A 17,618-nucleotide genomic window follows, 5' to 3' on the forward strand; every position below is an offset into this window, starting at 1 on the left:
TATTTAATTTCTAGTATTTAATTTAGTTTAATTCTCCTTACAAAAACCCTTTTAAACCCCCCCCCCAACTTCGTGTTAGACCTGATTCTGAACCGCAGTTGGTCCTTGAGAGACAACCTAGGAGTCATTTCCTGGTTTATACTGCATTCTTTTATGCACATTAAATTTTGCATGGGCGGCGACACCCATCAGTAATGCAGCGGAAAAATGTGGTTGACTGCTAAACAGGTATAGTCGACTGAATTTAAAGAGTGCAGGGATAGAGAAAATCAAACACTAATTTTTATACTGGTTCGGCCAATAATGCCTACATCCAGTGTCCTTCCAACCTTGGAAGCAAATGCACTATAATGGTTGCGGTTTTTACAGCAAGGAATTTATAGAAGCACCACGCAAAAATATAAATCTCCTCTCTAACCAAAAATCAAATATAGCTGCACACAAAAACCAGAATTGCAGCAAGAATCCTCTCTCCTGCAATCTGCACCCAAGTTGAACAATCCTCAACGTGTCACCAACACTCTTCACAGGATGCCAAGCCTATCACAGCACGCTTCACAGGTTGCCAAGCCTATCACAACACACTTCACAGGTTGCCAAGCCTTCAGTTAAATGCAGCAGTCTTCACAGGATGCAAGCCTTCAAGATCAAACCAGAAGCACCTTCTTTGTGCAGATGTTGATCAAACAGTAAGCGCAAACGACTCCTCAATCTGAATCTCTCTCAAGAAAGATCACAACCGTCTTCTTGGAGAATTCTTGGAGCTTCTGAAACTGAGAGCTTTCTCTGAAACAGGACAATGAAAATGTTAGATCACAAAAGTCTTAGAACAATTCGTGTTCTGTTTCTATTTATAGTTTTCCTGTCAGTCTCAGTCGATTAGCCTACTAATACAGTCGACTGTATTAAATCAGTTATAACAGACAGTCAACACACAGGCTCCTTAGTCAACAAAATCAATGCACATTTATGACAGTTGACTCAGTTAGTTAATACTAATTAACTTTTGAAAATATAGTCGTTGGAGCAAGTAGGCAAAACAGAATTCCAAATAAAACAGTAATACAATCGAATAAGTGATTCACATTGTCGACTGACTCATGAAAAAACACTTTGAAATTCTTTTCATCTCAAAATCTCATCAAGTACACGTGCATAAAATCTGTACAAAGGTTTTAGCTTAGTCGACTCCATTACTAGTGTAGTCGACTGAACTGGACCTTTGTCACAACAAATATAAGTTCATAAAAGTACTTGTGAGCTTTTCTTTAGAAATGTGTAAAAGTAATCAAAATCATTTTAACACACATTTCAATACAAGCATGTTCCAAACATATAACACAGTCAATCATAGGAACATCCATGCAAAATAACACCACATGTTCAATAAAGGTATTGTTCTAAACAGTATAGCACATCAACTGAACATGTAGCACTGGAACATATGTACTGTTATTAAGCAGTGTGTTGTCATCATCAAAAACCAGTTTGATATAGAGTTTGTGTTGTCAACAATCTCAATAATCTCTCCCTTTTTGGATGATGCACAACCATGATTAATAACTCAACCATGTTTGCAGAGTTCCACAAATAACAGAGTAATAACAGATTTCAAAATCAGTTCAGATCATTCATTTACTCTGCAAATACAGCACAAATATCATCAAGCAGATAAAGTATGATATAGCAAATCTCCCCATATAGACTTGCAAACATACACTCATTAAAACTCCCCCCTTTGTGCATTAACAAAAAAAGGAATGCTTGACATGTATGCAGATTTTAAATCAGAGAAGCATCAAACAAATATGCAGTTTCAAAATAGTAATGATGCTCTCTCAATCACAATTTCATCATAATAATATATGTAAACTCCCCCTGAAATGTAGGTGTGTGTGATGAAACATTGTGTAAAGAAGTGATACTCCCCCTGTCATTATGCATGAGTTTCAAAAACAGTTTGATGCACAATGCAGAATATCACAAATTTATCTCTAGTTTAAGCACAAATTTGTATCATTTGGTACATAATTCAAACACATACATATATGCAATGACACACATATCAACAATCTCACAATATTATCTCAATTAAGATATGAAATCAAGTAATGAACAGAGATAATATCATATTATAAATTATTTAAGCAGTCATGAAGGATAGAAACAAATTCCAGTCTTGGAATTTTTAAACCAGTTTAGACGCATCGCATTAAATAAATCAGTCGAATGCATTGCTTTCCCAAATGTTGAATTCCAATTGTATATGTTCGAAGCAATGTCCTTCCTGCAAAACCTTTCAACAACCTTTTCCAGATCAAGTATAGTGGTTATGCAAGAATAATATTTCATCATATCTGAAGTCAATGTAAAAGAATGCATGACAGTTATAGCACAGTTGACTTCATTCATAACTCAGTCGAATTAATCAACCAGTAAAGCAGTTATTCAAATAGATTAGCAAACAATTGGATTAATCAAACTGCATATTTTCATTTCCTTGAATAAGAGATATTACAATCGGTGGGAGCAATCAAGGAGAGACAAAATACACATGAAAAACAACAAAATATGGCTTTATATGCCATTTTACAAAATGAAATTTAGACCAGGACAAGATTATTAATTTTTCTTTCTCTTCTTGTTAAGGAAGGTCTTGAGAACCATATCACTAGCATTTTCCTTAGATCTTGTCTCTTCATTATCCTCATTACTTCTTTGAGATGAACTTTCAGAGGATCTATCATTTTCAGAGTTCTCATGATCTTGGTTGTTGCTTTTCTGTTCACTAATCCATCTCTTGATCTCAGCAAGTTCCTTCAGAATAATCCTATCAAATTCATTCTTTCCTCTGTATTGATTTCCTTGCGAGGTTGATGGTGCTCCATTTCGGATTTCATCCTTGTATTTCCATCCTTCGGATGTTTTCTCCATTTGCATCAGATGAAGAATCGTTTTATCCACCAGACTTGAGTTATGATATTGCTCACTGGATTCACCAATACATTCCAGTCCATAGAAAAACAATATTTTCGAAATAAAGACGCAGTATGGTAGCTTCCCTGATTCGGATTTGGTGACTTTTAGTATATTATCAGAAATTGTTGCGGGCCAGTCCACCTGAATATTTTCCTTTAAGGCTTTCAGGAGCAATAAATCTTTAGTGGTTGCTTGGGCATAATTTCCTCCTCTTGCCATGAGAATGTAGGCAATGGTGTAGATGGTCATTCTCTCGTCTTTCTTCATGCCACCAGTTTTGTAGTTAGAGTTTACCTGAGGATCATCTGTATTTCTCAGGCACTGTTGATATTCTTCAAGCTTGTCAAAACCATCTATTCCAAGATGACATTTATTACCACCTATTCTTAATCCACCGACCTTGTTCCAGACATCATCAGTTAGTTTGATGTCAATTCCTTTGATGCCAGAGCAAAGAATGTTATCAATGATCTTCAGATTGCAGTAAAAAACTTTTACCAAGTTTGGGTACCACGGACTTGCCATTTCAAAAAAATGCTTCAACCCTTAATTCTTAATCCACTTTTGAAACTGAAATCCCTCATTTTAAAAGAACTTTAGCTTGAGAAATTTGTGTGTCACAAAAGTTCTCCTATTCCAGCAATCAAGGAACTTTGATTGAGCATCATCATCGCTTATCCACCCATTTAAATCAAACACTCTTCTAGAACGTCTAGCAGCCACAGACTTTACTCTTCTCCTGGGTGTGGAACCGTAAGACATTGCGTTTGAGGATAAAGATGACCCTTTGAATGAAATGAGGATAGTAGATTACAAGATCAATGAGGTTGAATGCAGTGACTTCTGATTTCCAAGATTTTAACATATCTTTATAGAATATCAAATTGGAGGGAAAGAAAAATTTCATTTTCGCACCAAAATGAAATTTCAAATTTCATATTAACAAAGCTACCACAACGTAGTCGAATGTATTAAAATTAGGAGTCGACTGTGACTCGTTTAAAATCCTTTTCAAGCAAATTCAATCAATCAAGCAATTAAGCACACAATGCAAATAATCATACAGCAACAATCAATCAATATATGCATGACGCAACATTCAGATACAAATTTACCAGTTGTAGACCCTCAAGGTTTTTGAATATGTCCATAATTGATTCATCCTTGAGACAGTTCTGTATCAGCTGCATAACCTGCAAAACAGTTAAGTTTTGGTTGTTGGTACCCATTTAATTTTGGGTCCTTGATTGTCAGTTCTTGTCACATGTTCCTTTTGTATCCATACACATAATCCTTGAGGAACAACAACATCTCTATAGTAACAATTTCTAACAGTGTGACCAACACATCTGCAGTAAAAACATGCATTTCTAGCAGGCTTTCTTAAATCATTAAGCTTTCTAGCATTGGTTCTGTTAGAGTAACCTTTAAATCCAATTCCCTGCCTATTACTATTTCTGCTAGAGGAATTTAATACATCATCTAGATTGTCGCTAGCTTGAGCAAATTTAGTTAGCTTGCTAGTCAAGTAATTAATCTTTTCACCATGTATAGGACAATTTTCACAATCTTTTTCCACAATAACAGTTTTAATTTCAACATTCTTAGCAGATGATAAGACTATTTCCAATTCCTTTTCTAATCTTTCATTTTCAATAACAAGGTTATTAATTCTATACTCATAATCTCTTTTCTCAGAGTTCAGTTGATTAACCTTGTACTACAGTCGCATTGCTTTAGCATGTAATTCTTTTAAAGCATCTTGCAGCAGATCATATTTGACTTCTACAGTCTCATTTGATATGTCTGCATCACTGTCATAATCGTCCCATGACACACCTGTCATATAGCATAAGTTTGATTCCTCATCCTGAGATTAATCGATTAATACTACCATTGGGATTTTCTAGCCATTAAAAACTAGCCGTTGTACCAGTTTTAATCGATTAACACTAATATTAATCGATTAAATGCGTAAAATGGCCAGTTACGAAGAATGGAAGAGTTTTTGGCTGAGTCTATAAATAGGCTCTCTTTATCCATCAACATCAACTCTTCCCTTGTGCTCAAATACTCTGAACTTTGTGAAAATTGCGTGCTCTTGCTCAGCTAAGGAAACTCTAGTTTGTGGTGTTGGTACTTGATAACGGTCTAAAAACCGTTATTTTCATACTTAAATTTGATATCAAAACACACCCATTATGACTTAGAATGAGCTTAAAATCAAGTAAAACACTTAGTTGAGTCATGAGAGAGTCAAAAGTTGGTTTTAGAGATAATATGATTGTTTTTACATTGTTTTGCAGGGTTTTAAGGTGAATTGAAGATGGAAGTAAAGTAAGGTGGACTTAGACCCGTGAAAGAGGAAGAAAAAGGATGAAAAGAAGGGTCAAGTGAACCGTTGAGCGTCAGAATGGACCGCTGAGTGTCCAGAGCGATCAAGGGCAAACCGCTTAGCGGTAAAACTGACCGTTGAGCGGTCCAACGACTAAAAGGAAAACTGTTGAGCGGTTTACTTAGGCGCCTGGGCTGATGTCTGTTTTTATTAGCTTAGATTCTGTAATCTTTTTGTTATCTTTTTGGCTTATATATAGCCCCAATGCGAATCAAAATGTAATCTTTTGGTAGAGAGAAACGTCCAGAGCTATTCCACACACCTTGGAGGAGGTTCCTTGGATGCTTAGGCTCCAATCTACCAAGTTTAGGGTTATTTCTTCCATTCTTTNATTGTATTTCATCTAGTTTCACCATGATAATGGTGAACTAAACCCTACGTTGTTGGGGAACAATGTAATCTTTTGAAACTCTCTTATATCAAAATTCTTTTCTTCTTTATATTCTTGCATATGTTTATCTTTATCAATTGTTGGGTTCTTCACCTTTGCTTAATATTTTTATCGTTTAACTCATTCGGTAAATGTTGTTTGTCTTTATTGATACGGGAACGTACAGTATTGTCATGAACTGGGGGGAATTCCTTGATTATGGTAATACCACCTAGGAATAGGGGTAGGACGATCAATTGTATTTTGCTTCTGTTTATCATGCATTATTAATTGTTAGGGGAGACTATGGATAACAAACCGGTAATTAGTAATAGGCTCTTTTCGCCAAGGAATTGGGTTAAGGGTAGACCAAGAAAGTTTGCATGACAATTTGATAAAAAAGCGAATTAGATAAGAAAAGTAGATATAAGAGGGTGGATAAGATGAAATTGTAAACCCCAACAACTTCATTCATTCATAGTTTCTTTAGCCAATTGATTCACTGCATTTGCATGTTTACTTTTGTTTTTGCATTTAAAACCCAAAATTAATTTTTTCTCAAGTCTTATGCGATTAGTTTACATGAAAAGTAAGGCCTAAGAGTCCTTCTGAAAACGATACTTGGACTTACCCATTTATATTACTTGATAACGAGTACACTTGCTAGGGACTTGATAGTACTTCGCAACTACGGTGACGGAGGAATAGCTGATTCATCCTTGGTGCTACTAAGGAAGTGATTGGAAGAGGCTCATCCTTCGTGAAGTATTCGAAGGAGGTAATTCATCCTTTGTGAATATTCAAAGAAGGTGCAGGTTCATCTCTTGTGGTTTCAAGAGAGGTGTTTTCGAAACTTTTACAAATTGTTTTTCTGTGTGATTATTATTTGTAATTGTTTTGTGATAGTGGAAAGTTAATCTGTTTGGATTAGAAACTAGACGTAGGATTGGTAAGATCCGAACCAGTATAAAATCTATTTGTACAAACTTCCCTCTACTTTACTCTCGTTATTTATAACTATTATTTGCTAAGTAAGAAAATTGAGGAGAAAATTAAAAAGACACACATTTTAAACAATAACCAATTCACCTCTTCTTAGTTTATTCTTTCATGCTAATCATTCTATTGCAGCAGCTCTGATACTAATTGTTCTTTTGAAACATAAAACTTATTTTTTAAACAAAATAAACTTAATCAACCCTTTTGAGGAGCACTTCTCCTCTGCCAAAACTTAAGATGCACAGCTCTTTCCTCCAACATCTGCTCAACTTCTTCCATCGGAACTCCTTTGGTTTCTGGCACGAAAATGAGAACGAAGAAAATTCCAACGAGGGCAACCACTCCAAATAGCATGAATGTCCATGCTGTCCCAATAGCCACGGTCAAAGTTAAAAAGGTCTGGGAAACAACCAGATTGGAAACCCAACATGTCGTAGAAGCAATTCCACCACATATTCCACGGCACCTTAGAGGATAGATTTCTGAATTCACAACCCATGGAACAGTTCCCATCCCTGGTGAGAAGAATATGATATACAGTGCAAGTCCCATTATTGCAAGCCAACCCATTTTGCTAGGACACCCTTTTGTGTACCATGCTCTATGATCTTTGAGACAAAGAGCCTTTGGGGCTTCATCAGGACTCAAACATGCCCCAGGTAAGAGCTGCATTCACATATAAAACACACCAGTATAAGAACAACCATATATAGAGAGAAATTAAAAAGGTATGGAGAGACATTGTATTAAAAGTAGGTTTCAATTGGTACTCGAAAAAAACTTTAAGAGTTAGACCTACCGACTTATATATGAGATTTAGATCTATACCAACTTATATACTGTGGTTAGCATTTGACTTACTTTGTTAGAGCCGGATGCACAAAAGCCACATTGTGCCTTTAGACACTTCATGCAGTCCCATTCAATAGGATTCACAGCTTTGCTAAAACCAGAACAGGTGTTGTTGAAGTAAGAGGTCTCAATAGAACTAATCATTGGAGAATGAGTTTCAGTCTGGCGGAAAGTGGCGGTTAAAAGGGCCAAGGATAAAACACAGCCACACAAACTCAACAAGGCAAGTTTCTTTCGTCCAGTCTTGTCAATGAAGTATATGCTCACGATTGAACCGAATGCATTCAGCCCAGAAGTGATCAGGGACAGAAGAAGTGCAGTCTGGTTGGATGCAAAACCAGCCAACTGAACAGTTGTGGGACTGTAGTACATGACAGTGTTGATACCTGTAAATTGTGTTAAGAATAGAAGTCCCATTCCAGCACACAAACCTCTCCTCACTGATTTTGTTTTCAACAGTTTGATTATGCTGATTTTGTTTGGAGGATCTACTTCCTTCATTTCCAATGCAACTGAATCCCGCAAAGCTTGAATTTCAGCTTCCACATCACTAGATGGATAAATTTTCCTTAATATTACTTTTGCTTCCTCTTCCCTTCCCTGTAGGTTACATAATAAAAAGACATATAAGCCCATAGAAAGATACAATTATCACAGAGAAAGAGTAAAGTCTTAAAAAAATGTATTAACGATGATTAAACCTTTCTGAACAACCAACGTGGTGATTCCGGGAGTGTAAACATTAACACCGCTTGTATTACAGCAGGTAGAGCAGCCACTCCAAGCATCCACCTCCATGTACCCGGAGCCTGAATAAAAAATTAACAAGACTCTTTTCACGTTTACAGAAAGCAATGTCATATAGAAATTCAACGACACACAACATGGATATAATGCGACTAAGACAGCGTAAACTACAGATATTATGCAATTCCGTTTTTAGTATGAGAAAATAAGTTTTGTTTTCACCATGTAAGACAGATCTATACTTCTATAATAATTATTTAAAAAGTTATATTATATATGATAAACTTCACCAGTTTTATTTTTCCATCGCAACACTATAAAATTTCTTGTAGAATGGTATCTTTTATGCAATATAGCAAAAAAGCAAGTAGTATTAAAACAGAAGATTTAGCTGACCTTAGTGAAAGCCAAGTTGATGAGGTAGGAAAGAAATTGTCCACCAGTGATGAGGCAACTGTTGAGAGCTACAAGGGCTCCGCGAACCCTGGCGGGGGAAGTCTCAGAAATGTACAGAGGAGATGCCATTGAAGCCATTCCAACGCCGAGGCCAACAAAAACTCGACCCACGATGAGAATAGGAGACTTAGTAGCAGCAGCCATGATAACTGACCCAACCAAAAAGAGAGCATCAGCTAATAGGATTGCTTTCCTTCTTCCGAAACGATCGTTCATCCATCCACCGACTGCAGCACCTATAATTGCACCAGCAATTGCTGTACTCACTATAGCTTCCTGGAATTTTTACTAGTATCAAAATACTGTTTGAACATGATTCCACCATAACAATTAATTTGCACAATCATGATAAATGTTTTTAATTCAAATCTCAACATTGAAAGAAGGCCCTGCACTGTTTCACAAATTTGTACAACTAGCTAGTTCGTTATCCTATGATAATTGCAAGAACTTGCGCTTCAAACCTAGAAAATAAAGGAAAATGCGGGGTTATGACCCATGATAATTAACTATGCCAACCTTTGACAAAACTAATTTTAACCGTTTAAAAAATTATATGAAAGAGTTATAAGATGAGATAAAGATTTCAGATTCAACTCTCCCACTAATTAATATTGGGATATTTAAAAGAGAGGGTGAGAAATTCTAGATTCAATTGTGGGTAAAAAAAATTATATCACGTGAGATTAAAAAAGATTGAAATCAGATAAAACTAATTAACTTTTGGATTAATTAGAAAAACTAGTTAATTTTAATTAAAATTAATATATTATATAAGAGAAATATATTTTTAAAATAAAATATTATCATGAATAACATTATCCCATTATGAATAATAATGAATTGCAAATGTAGTTAAGGTACTTAAAGTAAAAATATATTCTCAAGAATCCCAACTCTTCTCCAAAAGTGGGAAAAAGAAAGTCACGAACCCTTTTTCCAATTAAAGAGATTTTCTCTTCTATCACATTTTTTTCTTCTTATATATATTTTTACCTTTAATTTAACCTTCCTCCCAGAAAGGGAAGAAAAAAAACAAAAAAAAAAACAAAAAACATTAAGATTTTACTACATTTTTTATGATGTAAAACATCCATTAATTTATGTGCTTAAGAATAAGGCTATCAGCCGTGAGACTTCGTAAAGACTTTGATTTTCAATCACAATTTCTTTTACTTTTGTTTATTCGTCACGCTATTCCCATCTAATTAAACTGAAATCAAATTAAAAATACAATTATTTAAAAAGTTCTTTTTATTTTTTTAAGTTGAACGTCATTTTATTTTGGAACGCATATCCGTTGAAAAAGCTTACAATCTTTTTCAGTGATAAAGATAAAATTAAAAGAAAAACAATATCAGGAGAAAAAAAATTCTAAAAATATCTCAAAAACAAAAGTTTTAGAAACAAAGAAAAATCAGGAGTTAATAGCCAAAAAATGGACTGTTTTCAAATCTGAAAAAGAGGAAAAAAAAACAGATGTTCTGTAAAATATATAAAAGCAATAAATATTTAAAAATAAGATTAATTGATTCATAAAATATTACAATTTTTTTCTGTCACTAATTTATATTCAAATTTTTTGAAGAAAAATATACTTTTAACAATTTTTTCTGATAATTTTTTTACAATCACTTATATAATTACTTGTGATTAGTCTATTTTAAATATATGAATCAATAAAATTGTAGTACATAATCTATTATCTGTTACAAAAAAGTTGTTAAAATTTTCTTTCAAAGTGAACAATCACCACAGTAAATGATCTCTCGTATTTTGTAACATCAACAGTAATTTAAGAGTAAAAAAAATGGGTAATGATACTTTGAAACTCAAAAACTAACAAATTTTTTACACTGTCACGTATCGTCTTTGTATTGGTCCATTTGTGAAATAAAGAAAAAGAAAAGAATGACATAGAAATTAGTGGGAAGAGGGGTTTCAAGGCGCGTTTCCGTCTTTTAAATCAAAATTTGATTTCTACATTTGAGATTGAAAACCCTAGAGAGAGAAGCATCCTAGGCCAGCTAGAAGAGTTCGAGGAGTTTTAAAGTTCACTTGCAAACCTGCGTCGTTCAATATTAACTGGAGGACATTCCGTTGTTGTACCGTCGATAGGAACGTGCCCAACCACAAAAAACGGTGTCCTGTGAAGAGGCTTTGGAGTTCGAGTGACTTCCCACTGCTCATCGGAAGCGTGTTGCCATTGATCGTCCACTAGAGCAGTTTCCGGCTGTTGGACCGTTTGGAAACTGCCTAGGCCACCGGAAGTTGTCTCCATGGCCAAGGAACAATTCCTTTTAAAACTCAATGTGCAGAATCAGACCTGAGAGCAGAGGCCAAATAAGTGGATAGTTCAGGCAAAGTTTCTGCATACAAGAGTCAAGTATGAAAATGACCTTGATTTTTTATTGAACCAACTTTTTTTAAGACTTATTGGATATAGAAGTGTTGTTCAGCCATTGATGATCACAAGTATATGGATCTTCATAGCCAATGAACAATTCCTTTTAAAACACAATGTGCAAAAAGAGGCTTGGGAGCAAACGCCAAATAAATGGATAGTTTAGGCTGAGTTTTTGCACGAGGAGGTCATCTTTGAATCTAGCACTTATTTTGAACTGCACATTTAATTTTTTACCAATTATATTAAATAATAATGATTATTTGTCATTTATTAACACATTTATATCCAAGTTTATATCCAAGGAAACATTTTTTTTAAAAGTGATAGTGCAGAAAGAGGTCTGGTAGCAGAGGCAAAATAAGTAAGTAGTTTAGGCTGAGTTTTTGCACGAGGAAATCATCTTTGAATCTGTCACTTATTTTGAAGTGCACATTTAATGTTTTACCAATTATATTAAATAATAATGATTATCTGTCATTTATTAACACATTTATATCCAAGTTCATCCCCAACAAAATATATTTTTTAAAAGTGATGGTGCAAAAACAGAACTGGTAGTAAAGACAAAATAAGTGGGTAGTTTAGGTTGAGTTTTTGCACAAGGAGTTCATCTATGAATCTAGCACTTATTTTGAACTTCCTATTTAATTTTTTACCAATTATGTTAAATAAAAATGATTATCTATCATTTATTAACACATTTATATCAAAATTCATCCCCAAGGAAACATTCTTTTAAAAAGTGATGGTGGAGAAACAGAACTGGTAGCAAAGGCAAAATAAGTGGATAGTTTAGACTGAGTATTTGCACGAAAAGGTCAACTTTGAATGGGGCACTTATTTTGAACTTCGCATTTAATTTTTTACCAATTATGTTAAATAAAAATTATCATCAATGGCTGCACAACACTTCTATATCCAATAAGTCTTAAAAAAAGTTGGTTTAATTAAAAATCAAGGTCATTTTCACAGTTGACCCCTGTGTGCAAAAACTTTGCTTGAACTACCCACTTTATTTGGCCTCTACTCCTAGGTTTGATTTTGCATATTGAGTTTTAAAAGGAATTGTTCCTTAGTCATGGAGACAGCTTTCAGTGGCCTAGACAGTTTCCAAATAGTCCAACAGTGTCGGAAAGTGCTCCGATAGACGGTCAATGGCAACGTGCTTCCGATGAGCGGTGGGAAGTCACTCGAACTCTAAAACCTCTTCACAGGATACCGTTTTCGGTGGCTGGACACATTCCAATCAACGGTACAACGACAAAATGTCCTCTAGTTAACATTGAACGGCGCAGGTTTGTAAGTGACAATAAAAATTCCGTCGAGCTCTTTTCACTAGCCTGAAGTGCTTCTCTCTCTAAAGTTTTCAATCTCAAATGTAAAAATCAGATTTTGATTTAAAATACTTAAACACACCTTGAGACCCCTCTCTCCACTAATTTTCTTGTCATTTTGTTTTTTTTTTTTTTATTTCACAGATGGATCAATATAAAGACGCAATAATGTCAAAAATTTATCACTTTTTAAATGTGAAAGTATCGTTAGCCTAAAAAAAAAGTAAGAGTGAAACGTGGTAATAAATTACCGACTAAAAGTAATAAGTTCAGTACCGCGTTTCTTGTGAACTTCGAGGAAATATGCAGAACATAACAAACTGACGTAATATACCCAAATCGTAAAATCAAACAAAAAATCATAAAAAATACTTTAAGTAATACATCAAATCCTTAAAATAAATTCTAAATAAAATTTATAACTATAACATGAAAAGGAAACACAATGAAAAAATAAATAAACAGTTTTTTTAAAACAATGACTTGTCAATCAATATTCTATTTTATAGAAAAACACGATAAAAAATGAAATAAAAATAATATTGTGTGATGTAGAGAAATAATGAGTAAATATATGTATTATTTATTTCTTAGATACCTCCTCCTTCCTTTTTCAAAAGTCAATTCTTTGAAACTAAAGTTATTCCTTTTCGTTTGTTATAATTTAAATTTCGAAATAACAATTTTTTTAATTATATCCTTAATTTATAAAAGTTATTCTTTTTTTGTTTTTAATTTTTAAATTCAAAATAACATATTTTTTAATAACTAATATAAAATCTAATAAAACACGAACATATATTAGAATAAAAAATTGAAAGAAATATTATAGATAATTCATTTTTAATTAAATTAAGAAATAGTTTAAATTAAAAAACCTTGAATAATTTTTATAAAGAAAAAAGGTGTATTATAATTGTTTATATTCTGATATTCTGATTACTATCTTTTCTTTTTGTTATTTTCCCTCCCACATTTTTCTTCTCTCCAAACCAAACACACAATTACTGAATGGATTACAAAATCCTCGAAAACGTGACAAAGGATAGAGATATTATGATGCACTAAACCATATGCGCGTGTTTCTGCGTGCAGCTTTGCTTGTTGTAACAGAAAAAATGGATGAGGACATTAACTTCCATTAAATAAAAACAGAGGAATTCATGTAGGTTTAGTTTAATTGAATGAAAGACAGTTTTCATTTTTATTTCATGATTTTGGCTCTTTGGTGTGGTAAGTATCATGCATTCAATTACCTGAAGCCAAGTCTTCCTATCGACATCTTTGAAATCATCCCTAATATACAGAAGAGCACCGGATATGACCCCTGCGGAAACATACACCAAGCGATCAATCGCGAACTCGAAACCAAAGACATAAAAGCAAACAATGACACTTGTTTTGATGAAATTTCAACAAATAATTACGAGAAAAAACAATTGATCATGAGAAAACTACAGTAGAAAAAAAAGAGAACAATGTTTGAATTGATTTGACTTATTACCGGTGTCGTAGCCGAAAAGAAGACCACCAATTCCTGCAGAGAAAGCGAGCTGAAGAATATAGGGATTCTTCCATGAGAGGGAGAGACATTCTCTGAAGGCAGAGACATCAGCATCTGGTACTCCTCCTCCATCGGAAACGGTGGTTATGAACACAGAGAGAAAGAGTTATGAACAAAGACAAACAGAGAGAAAGAGTTATGAACAAAAACAAACAGAGAAAAAGAGTGAAAAAAGTGAGAGGGATGAGAGTAAGTGAGGGAAGCACTCTGTTTATAGAAGGGTCCCGTTTTGATACCCATTTTTTAACACTCATTTTACAACGCTACATGTCAAGTTCTCGTTGGTGGTTTTTAATTTTTGATTTTTTAATACAAACTTGTTCTCGAAAGTGTAAATGGTTTCAGAATATTGCATTTTCATCTCTATCCTTGCTCTGTTTCATTAGAAATCGAAGATTCTCTCTTCATTTTCACAAAAAAACTCCTCCCTTTGCATTTTCGTTCTCGTTCTCACTCTCATTGTAGGTGTTTGAAGTTGGTTTTCCGTTGTCGCAGTTTGGTCGAAATGGGAAATCCCAGACAACAGCTTTGTTGGAGCATGGTAAATGCATTATTGGACCCTTTTGTTTCATGTTGGGTATTAGGTTTTTCGTTTCGTGTTGCTTTTCATTGATGTTGTTGGTTTGGGTGTTGGTTTCCATTCGTTTCGTTAGGGTATTGGGTTTTTGGTTTGGGGTTTTTGTTTTCTTTGTCGGTTCTTGGATTTTTGGTTATTTGATTTTGTGTTTACATTTGTGTTGTTTTTGCTTGAGCAGTTGACAGTTCATCATTATTTTTCAACGATGTATGTTTGCACATTGAACGAACACTTGACGGATGAGCAACGATCACTCATTTCCAAGACTTCATTTGTTTGGTTTTTACAGTTGAGTGGTAAAGTTATATTGAATACTAAAATTTTGCGGGAGTTAACGATGAAATGGGTGGATTCGAACAATGGTTTTGTTATTGGTGACAAAGTTCTGACTATGAATGAAAAGGATTTTTGCTTAGGATTAGGGTTGAGTTTAGAGGGTGGTAGTATAAACTTAAAGGATACAATGGTTAAAAGTACATGTGTGAAATACTTAGGTAAGGGAATAAAAGATTTGAATTTCATTTACAAATTCTTGTTGAAGAAACACAAAAAAGAAATATCTTGTGATGTTTTTTGTAGCTTGTACATATTGGTGGGGATATCTGAGATTTTATTTCCAAAACGTTATGGACGAGTGTTTCCTATCATGTTTGACATTATTGACAATCTAAGTCGTTTGAGTAATTATTGTTGGGGTAATTTAGTTTATCGTTATTTGTTAAAAAGTTTGAGCAAAGCATCAGATTCTGTGAAGAAAGGCAAATCTAGAAGCGAGGTTGAAGTCAATGGTTGTGTTTACATGTTGTAGGTATTTGTTACTTATTTATTTGATAAATTCATAATTGAATATTTGTTATTTGATTATGAATAATTTATAACAATTACATGTTTTTTAGGAAGGTGAATGTCTTGGAGGCAGAGTTGGCGGAAGAGAAGGCCAGAAGAACAACTACAAGGCCAACTAAAGACGACGCTGAACATAGTAACAATGCATTTCTTTCCCTTGATGGAATGTCCAACAACGAACCGGGTGGGTTTTCAAAGACCGAACATGGTGGAATGTCGTAGAACACACCGGATGGAATGTGCAACACCGAACCACAAATGAAGACCTATGTGAGGATGGAAAGAAGAATTCATTATAAGAGCCAAGCCCTGAGGATACCATACACCGGAAATGTAGGACCTAGAAAGAAAAATGAGTGATTATTGTATGGTATTTTGAATAGGACAAGAACTTGATGTTGTAATTAAACTTATTTCTTGCAATATATAGTAGATGCATGTTTGGTTCCATGTATTTGTGTTATTGAAGTGGTTTATATTTTGATTTGGTGTACATTTAAAATTTTGAAGAGTCCATTTTTTGGAACTGATAATATTAGTCACACAAGAATGAAGTAATGTTTGTCATATGATGAATTTGATTGAATTGGTGAAGATGATGCTGCTAAATTGTGTCTTGTAAACGATTACGTGAGTTAAACTTAAATTTTAACAACTTGTTACACATAAGGAGGCACTAATGAAAACATAAGGAACCACAATTATAGTCCTGCTATTTCTGCTGTCAAAACCTGCGTTGTAATCATTTAAAAGGGGTTGTAAACGATTACGCGTGTCTGAATGGATTCTGCACATCCTGTTGAACTGAAGGAGCCACCAGTGAACACGTAGAGGACCACAACTGAATAGCAGTGTGTTTTGACCCAAGTGCACTTGTTTTAGTTGTAATTTTATGTTCCTGAGTGAGGAGTGGGTTGAAATTAATGTTTTGGGTCCCCCATGAAGGTGGGGGAAGCACCCATGTTGAGATTATTGAGAGAACTGAAGTTTTGCCTTGTCTGCTGTCAAAACCTGCATTGTAATCGTTTACAAGGGTTTATAAACAATTACGCGTGTCTGAAATGGATTCTGCACATCCTGTTGAACTGAAGGAGCCACCAGTGAACACGTAGGGGACCACAGTTGAATAGCAGTGTGTTTTGGCCCAAGTCCAGTTCTTTTAGTTGTAATTTTATGTTCTCGAGTGTGAAGTGGGTTGAAATTAATCCTTAATTTTGAAAATGTGATGTAATTTAACTATTTTCGTTAACACTGTGACAATGTTAACTCAATTTTTTTTATATATTTTTCATTTATTTAAAAAAAACTTTGTCGCATGTTAAATAAGGATCATGTCTCTTGACAAATATAGTGTGACGTGACAGTGACACGTGTCACTGTTGGAAAAAGTATCATGTGAAAAATCTCAATTAAGTCCTTTTATTTATATTTTGTCTCACCTCAATCTAATTTTTTTTATTTTAAAATTGGAACAATTTCATCCCTCTCCAACTTAAAATTAAATTTAACTTTTATACAAAAATGTGTAATGATATTTTGCTAAAATTGATACTTTTATTAAATATCTTTAACAATACCAAATTTAATTTTACATTAAACTTTATTTAAATTTTATTTCAAATATTTATATATTAATAATTTTTATACATTATCATTTTCATGTCACAATCTCTATCACGTGGCAAAATCCTCATTTGATATGTGAGGAAGTTTTTCTTTTGACAAAAATAAAAAAATAATAAATTTTTAAAAATAAAAAAAATAAAAAAAAAACTTACATTAAGTTAACGTCATTAGTTTTGTACTAAAGAAAAAGGTCAAATTTCACTGCATTTTAAAAATTGATGACTTAATTGAAACAACTTAAAATGAGAGAATCAAATTGAGTTTTTTGTACAAATATAAGAATCATCCGAAAGTTTTAACCTAACAAAAATGTTCACGTGTCATGTTGCATCGTATTACATGTCAAGGTCAATGACACAAGATTAATGTTTTATATTTAATTTAACTTGTTATTTTTTTTAATTTAGTCTTTTTTTAAGTAAAACAATTTTGTTCATCTCCAAATTAAGATCGAATTTAATTTTTA

General features: G+C 33.7%; 1 protein-coding gene across 1 annotated transcript; it reads right to left on the bottom strand.

Annotated features, from left to right (window-relative positions):
- Nucleotides 1-6,811: 6,811 nt before the first annotated feature.
- LOC106766181 (probable inositol transporter 2) lies at nt 6,812-14,200 on the bottom strand (the record flags this gene model as incomplete). Its single annotated transcript, XM_014650930.2, has 6 exons — nt 6,812-7,409; nt 7,605-8,195; nt 8,297-8,404; nt 8,739-9,074; nt 13,796-13,866; nt 14,044-14,200. Coding segments are annotated over 6 exons (1,734 nt in total), but the record flags the coding sequence as incomplete, so codon positions are not given.
- Nucleotides 14,201-17,618: the final 3,418 nt, after the last annotated feature.

This window comes from Vigna radiata, chromosome 7 (assembly GCF_000741045.1).
Source record: "Vigna radiata var. radiata cultivar VC1973A chromosome 7, Vradiata_ver6, whole genome shotgun sequence".
Classification (NCBI taxonomy): Eukaryota; Viridiplantae; Streptophyta; class Magnoliopsida; order Fabales; family Fabaceae; genus Vigna; species Vigna radiata.